General features: G+C 54.9%; 1 protein-coding gene across 2 annotated transcripts in view; it reads right to left on the bottom strand.

Moving 5' to 3' along the window:
- Positions 1-7,021, bottom strand: part of Rfx4 (regulatory factor X4) — an 83,531-nt gene that overhangs the window by 70,825 nt on the left and 5,685 nt on the right. Inside the window, exons 2-3 of one of the 2 annotated variants that reach the window (XM_023717514.1) lie at positions 4,586-4,647; positions 963-1,176 (exon numbers count right to left, since the gene is read on the bottom strand). In XM_023717514.1, the coding sequence (XP_023573282.1) occupies positions 963-1,176; positions 4,586-4,647 (276 nt within the window). Of the gene's footprint in view, positions 1-962; positions 1,177-2,477; positions 2,605-4,585; positions 4,648-7,021 lie in introns of those variants that run through there. The other variant, XM_023717508.1, reaches the window with a different exon arrangement.

Genomic DNA, 7,021 nt, shown 5'->3' with positions numbered 1-7,021 from the left:
TATCCTATCCATTGCCTTCATTTCCTAACACAGATGTGCATTTCATAAAAATTGGTTTGCATTGACCCATGACCATCTCCCTGCTGACTCAAAGCTTCCTGAAAGCACAACTCTGGGTCGTCCTCCCCATGCAGCCCTCGAGGGCCATGGGGTGAAGCAGCCCCTGGACAACACATTAGGGGAGTGTCCCAGAACTTGCCCCAAATACCGAGGGCTCAAGCTCTCCCTCACCCTGCCTATAAAGACCTTCTTGGCCTGTGGCTTTTCTCTTGTGACGTGAGTGGGTGATAGCACGGGACAGCAACCAGGTGGGTAGACAGCCCGATGGTGACAGACAGGCAGGAGTGGGGAGAGACAGTGTGCTCAAGCTCGCAGAGGACCAGCTGGACATGGTGGCACACACCTGTCAGCCCAGCACTCAGAAGGCTGAGGCAGGAGGATCACCTGAAGCGCAAGATCAACCTGGACTACGTAGTGAGTTCAAGGCCAGCCTGAACTGCATAGCTGGATCCGGGGGGGTGGGGAGAGAGAGAGAGAGAGAGAGAGAGAGAGAGAGAGAGAGAGAGAGAGAGAAATGGAAGGAGCAGGAAGGAAGAGGGAAGAGAACAAAAAGGGATTAACATGTGCTATGTGCATGTACTGGCTCCCCACAAAGAATGTAATCGTGTACTGCAAACGTGGGCTAATAAAAATAAATTCTAAAATCAGAGATAGAGGGTAGGTAGGGAAGACAGAGATGGAGAACTTAATTTTAGGGAGCTCGGGTACATGTGAAATTGTGATGCAGGCCCTTCCACGGGTCCCCCGCTGCTGCAGCCCCTTGTGGCAGGGCCCGCGTTGTACCCCTCAGCTTGCCACGTGGGAGCTGCACCTCAACGTGCTTCTCAGTCACGGTTCTACAGTAAAACGCAGTGTGTGTCTGTGTGTCAGAGAAAGGGGCAGGGCACCCGGGGCACGGTCACCTTCTCCTCGGGCAGACTGGCCGGCAGGTTCAGGTCCTTGACGCTTGGGAACTCCGGCAGCAGCGTCCCGAGCTTGGAGCGCGGCGAGTAGGCCACCGCCTGCTTGCTCACCTCCTTCTTGCCGCTCTCGCTCACCCAGGCTGCCCCCTTCTTGGAGTACATCACGTCATAGTACTGGGAGCTCTCCTTCACCGCGATGCCGTAGTAATGGTACCTGGGCGGCGGAGAGAGGGGGCCGCGTGGGCCACGGTTGGGGGCTGCCTGCTGGGGAAGGGCAGGCTGGCACATCCTCCCCAGGACTGAAAGAGTTAACTCTCCCAGGAGGCTTGATACCTCTGAAGTCTAGAATTAAACCAACGTTCCATGTGCCAGCCGTCAATCAGGCAGGTAAAAATAACCAAAATTGCCTCCTACAGAAAATCTTAAGTCAAATACTTTGCAAAGCCGAGGGGGATGAAAAATTTTCCATTTATACCGGATCTTTGTACCAAGGGTGACCCCAGGGTTGCACACGTATGGGCCCCCAGAACTGCTTGCTGGACCAACGGCTAAATTCAGTGGTTGGTGGTTTCCTAGGAAGTGGAGCACTGTCTCAGGGAGCTGTGGTTTTGAAGAAGTGAGGTCCCTCAAGACCGAGACTTTTTGTTAGCTCAAAACAGCCTTGGCATTAGCAACACTTTGTGTTCAGAGGGCGGGAAGCTGCGCGTGTTGGGATCTCAGTTACAAGCTGCCAAGCACCTGGCACAGGTACGGGGGTGCCGTGCAGAGCTCTTCGCGTGCACTGACTTGTGAAATGACCCCAAGTGGTGCTGTTGATGACAGGCTTCCTGAACCTGGGACGTGGAGGCCAAAGGGCGCAGGCAGACAGCAGGGTTTTGACAGCAGGTCTGAGCAGCTGCTACACTTGCAGAAAACACTGCGCGGCAGCATAAACATTGACATGTGTTGGAATCCTTGATGGAGCTTAATAAAAACGGGCATCTGCAGCTCCTTCCCGGGACCTAGGGGTTCAGGACCACGGGGTGCGGGCCGAGAAGCACCATGGGTAATTCGGAGACACATCAGCTTCAGCGCTGTCCTGAGAAAGGCTTGGCACACATCAGCTTATTTAAGTTCACAAAATTTCTGTGAGACTGGAACTAATTTGTATCTTCATTTTACAGACCAGGAAGGTAAGGCTCAGAGAATTTAGTACTATCCCCACGGTCACGCGAGGAGGCCACAGGCAGGCAGGAGTCTTTACCCACAAAGCTGGGGTTTCTCAAATTTTACTAATAACAAGAAAACTGCAAAACTCATTTCAGTCTCCTGCCTCCCTCCAAGACTCCGGCTTTGTGGGCCCAGGTGACTTTCTCAGTTAATACTAAGGCCATCTGTGGGCCTCACCTTCAGAAATTCTGCGCAGTGTACGAACCACCATCTCTACCCAGAGCTGCACGCTAATCATCTCGAAGGAGGCCAACGCTAGCGCACCCTGACACCGTCTCCCTCTCCCTCGCCCTCCATCCCTCGTACCATTCGGAGATACTCCTGCCCAGTGGGCAGCTCGCCTCTATCTGGGTGCCTCCAGGGTGGAAGAATTCAGGCCCTGCGTAGACAGGCCAGTTCATTTTGAGCCAACACGGTATCAGAAAGTTCTCTGTGTTGGGCTGGTGCCTGTGGTCTGAGCCTTCTACTTCCCAACTGTCACCCAACTGCCTTTCCAGGAGGCCACCGTGGGGGAGGGGCAGCAGCGGGGTTCCAGAAGCCCCTTCTGGTGGGAAGACAGTTATGGAAGGCCCCTCTTGCTCTGGCGTTCCTGCACAGCCTCCCCCAGAGCCACACACTCACAGCATTTCACATCGGCACTGTTTAGTGTGCGTGTGGCTAAAGCTGGCAGCCACAGGACAGTGGTCTCTCTGGTCCCTTTTCTGTATCCCAGTTTGGGTTCTGTGGTGCCCCCCAGCCCGCTTCCCTCACCACCCTACTTTCTTCTGTCCATGTAAATGTGCTGGGGGGTTCCGCTGGCGGCCACGCTCTAGGTTGGAGACCAGAGCTTCTCATGGCCTCTCTAGCTAAAGGTGTCACAGGACACGAGACAACTGATTACAGAGAACCATTAAGCAGATAGTGCTCACTTTGCCAACCTGTAGATTTGGGGAAAAGCGAGAAACCAAGGCAGATTCTCGACACAGACAGGGGACCTTCCTCCAAGCCTGGTAGAATGGGAAGCCTTTCTGTTGTTCTCTGGCCATTTTTTCTCCTGACTTTGCTCTTTCCTCTTCCTGTTCTTAAAATAGGCAACAGCGATTATTCAGAGACCAGGAGCTGATGCCCATCTGCTCGTCCTCTGTCTGTCCTCCATGTACCTGTTGGCACCCTCCGGGTGTCCACGGGCTCACAAAGAAGGAAAGAAGGATCCGGCTTGCCAAAGCAGAGACTCCATTTTTAAACAAATACCAGAGTTTTTTTATTATAAGTGGAAGCCAGGTGTGGTGATGCACACCCGTAACCTTAGCACTCTGGGAGGCTGAGGCAGGAAGGTTGAGAGTTTGAGGTCAGCCTAGGCAACTTATCTGGATCTTGTCTCACAATAAAAAGGTAAAAAGGGGCTTTGGGTTCAGCCCCTACTACCTAAAATAACAAGGTTTGATTTTCAGAGGAGTCCTTTGTTCCTGCATTTTCTGGAAATCCCTTTGGAAATGAGCCCAAAAGCTTCTGAGGCACAAAACAGTTTCATTTTTTTCAGAACTTTGCCCAAAAGTTGGGCAAAGTTTGGAGTACCCATTCCTTTCCTCTCATTTTCATGGAGTCAAACCTACCCTTGGAGGACAAAAATGTGCTGTCTGGGGTGACAGGAGCCTGTGGCATGGGTGTCACCCTGGTGGTGGCAAGACAGTCTGGACGTATTTTGAGACACCCTGGGAGATCAAGGTCCTGGGGCCTCTGTAGCTTTTGAAAAAAGAAAAAGGTGTAGTGTTTCTCGCTCACTGGGTACCGCTTGTTCAATGTGGCAGAACGAGGCAGAAATGTTGCTGCAGCTGGCACCGCACACACTGGGGTCAGAATGGTCCACAGAAGCCTTCAGGTGACCTGGAGCAGGTCCGTGTACTAACCTCCCACAACCTCAGAAACATGCTTACAGGCGAGTCCTACAAGTCAGATCTCAGTGCAGCCTGAGCACGTGTAGAGGTCATCTTCCGACACCGACAACGTCCCGGGAACCGGTGGCCGCGTGCCCTTCGCCTTCTGGGGTCCTCCTGAACATGCCCCCCTCACAAAGCTTCCCTGACACACCCCAATGATCTCTGCAACAACCCTCTGTTGGACATCAGATTCCCTTTTTCTTGTGGGTCCTCCCTGCACCCAGCATGCTGAATCGGCCCAGGGTAAGTGGGAAGCCAGACTTGGTGAGGCAGGCAGGGACGACACTTGGATATGCCGCCTCTGGCCTACTGGAGAGTTTGCTCAGGAAAACAGTCGGAGAGTCTGGGGTCCCCCAAGAGGCCTGCTGCTCCCCCACAAAGCACCTAAAGGCAGGGCAGCACAAAACCGGAGACCCGAGAGAGGGTGGGTAGCCCTAGGCTCCCCTGAGGCACGGACCTCCCACCACGGGGTCCGGAGCCACATCACTGGGCGCTTACTTGGACTGTCCTCGGGTCCCGAGTCTCCTGGTGGTCAGCTGCGGGAACTGCTGCCTGATGATCTGCAAGTCAACACAAGAGCGTGTTACCCTGGGGAACGCTGGGGCGCAGTGACCCACCGAGGCTTGCAGACAGCGGTGACGAGGGCTCAAAGCAGGGTTCCTGCTGAAGGGGAACCTGAGAAGATAGCTGCTGCTGGGAGGCAAGGGGAGCCCCTTCCTGGGCGTGGGACCCTGATCCACGCGGCCCTCAGGGCTCCGGTCCTGCCTGTTCATCATGCAGGAGGGATCTGAGTGGCCTGGCCGGCGCCACTTGCTGCTCCAAGCCCCTTATGGCTTCCAGCCCCTGGAACCCAAGCCAGGCTCTGCCCCCAGGTGGGCCCTGCCTCACAAGCTCCCCCTCACAATGTGCACCACACTTGCCGGAGCCCCTGTCAGAAACCAGTGCCATCCGTTTCCTCAAGATTGGCTCTTTCTTTTTTATTATTTTTTATTTTTATGGTTCTGGGGATTGAACTCAGGACGCTGTGCTTGCCAGGCACTTATTCACTGAGCTATCTCCCCAGCCTGATCGGCTCCTCCTTTAAACCACTTGGGCTCTGGGGGCTAGGTCTCTGTCCCTACCGGCCAACCCAACACACCAAGCGCTGTTCATGTCTCTTCCTACTTGGGCGACGTGTGATCCTGGGGCCCTGGCATGGGGCGTGGGGCACGGGAAGAGCTCAGCCCACCTGTGTGGCATGAAGGCAGGAACGCTGATCCCTGTGGGGGGCTTGGCCTCGGACTGTCTGCAGTGGAGATGGTCACAGGGGTGGCTCAGGCCATCCAAGATCCGCAAGAGACTGGGGCAGGGGCAGGAAATGTCATATAATGGAGGCGTTGGGCGGCAGGAGGCTGAGCTTACATTAGAGCTGACCTGGGCCATGGGTTGGGTTGGTGCCTTGGGCAAATTAGCAAAAACTTCTGTGACTCATTTGTAAAATGGGAAGTGAGGACCTCTTCCTTAGACAACCCTGTGAAGTGTTGAGGAACAAATGTAATAAGGTGTAGTCGGGCTCTCGATGGCTACGTCCCCCATAGGCTCGTGGCCACCAGCATCCTGCCGTCTTGGTGCGCTCCTTTTCAAGCCTAACTCTGCTCTTCCAGCTCAGCATGGAGCAGGTGCTGGGGTGGTCTCAAGCAGACTGGCATCAGCAGGACAGAGAACAGTGGACAAAAGAAGAGGACAAGCACCTGGACTGGGAGCACGCAGATGGCCCTCTGACATGTCAGGGAGCTGAGGAGCTTCAGCCCAGGCAGGGCAGGGCTGCAAGCCCTCCTCTGAAAGTGGGTGAGGGAAGGCTACCCCGGTGGGCTGTTCCAGGAATCTAATGCAGTAGCGGCACAAGACCACTTGTGGAAGTAATCAGACTGAGCAAAGACAGTGCAGTCCTCCTCTGAATTCCTTCAGTGTGTCAGTGACAAGGGCAGCAGATCCCGGGCTCCTTAACCCTGGCTCCCGCACCTAGGGGCCTGGACTGCTCACTCTGTCTCAGTCCCTCGTGGGTCACATTTGATCCATGACAGTGCCCTTTGAATACTGCATGAAACTGTACCAGGCTCAGGGGCTGCACCACATGGGTCGGCAGGAGTTATGCCACCAGCCCCAGCCATGCAGGCTCAGCACGGGACTGGCCAAGCGCAGGCACGGAAGGCGTGGCACCAAGCAGGCAGACTTGGGCCAATGTGGGAGAAGAACCGAGCGAAGCGAAAGAGTGGGGCTAGGGGCCTTCATCCTGACTAAGAGTCGCCATGGTCTGAGTTCTGAGCTTCTCCCCCCCCACACAGAAGATGACGGACAACAGTCGCACAGAGTCAAGGGCTGGAAGCTCAGGGTGCAACCATAAGAAGCCGCGTCGGCGCCCTGAGATGTTTGCAGACGGTAACGCTCAGTGCCGTCAAAGCTGTAGTGAAACAGGACTGCTCAGCCGCGTGCAGACAATATTTATTAGCACGACACTTGCCCAGAGCACTTACACAATATGTGTCAGGGTCCATGAAGTGCTCATCTTTTTGATCAATATCGATTCCAATATAAGATCAGAAAGCTAAGTCTGGGGCTATGAGCGACAGCAAAGAATAAGAAACAACGTAAGGAAATCTCCAGTGCTGAGTGCCTCCCCCACCCCGCCCGCTGAGTAGGATTCTCTGCCGAGTTCCGGGAGCCCGCAGACCCAATCCTAGCCCAGGTCCGGCACAGTTCAGACCTGGCATACACGCCTGAGGTGTAATCCTGCAGCTGCAACCTCTGCAGGGGAGAGTGTAGAGAATACATCCAACCAGCTAGTCCAGGAGCAGAACATCTCACCACAGGGGCACAACAGGTTCACCCTTATGGGCAGCAGCAGAAAGGATTGAGCACAGCAGCCAGACCCAAGCCAGATGCAGCTGGATAAGT

This window comes from Octodon degus, unplaced genomic scaffold, assembly GCF_000260255.1.
Source record: "Octodon degus isolate 3935 unplaced genomic scaffold, OctDeg1.0 scaffold00004, whole genome shotgun sequence".
Classification (NCBI taxonomy): domain Eukaryota; kingdom Metazoa; phylum Chordata; class Mammalia; order Rodentia; family Octodontidae; genus Octodon; species Octodon degus.
This window is presented reverse-complemented; position numbering and strand designations above follow the sequence as displayed.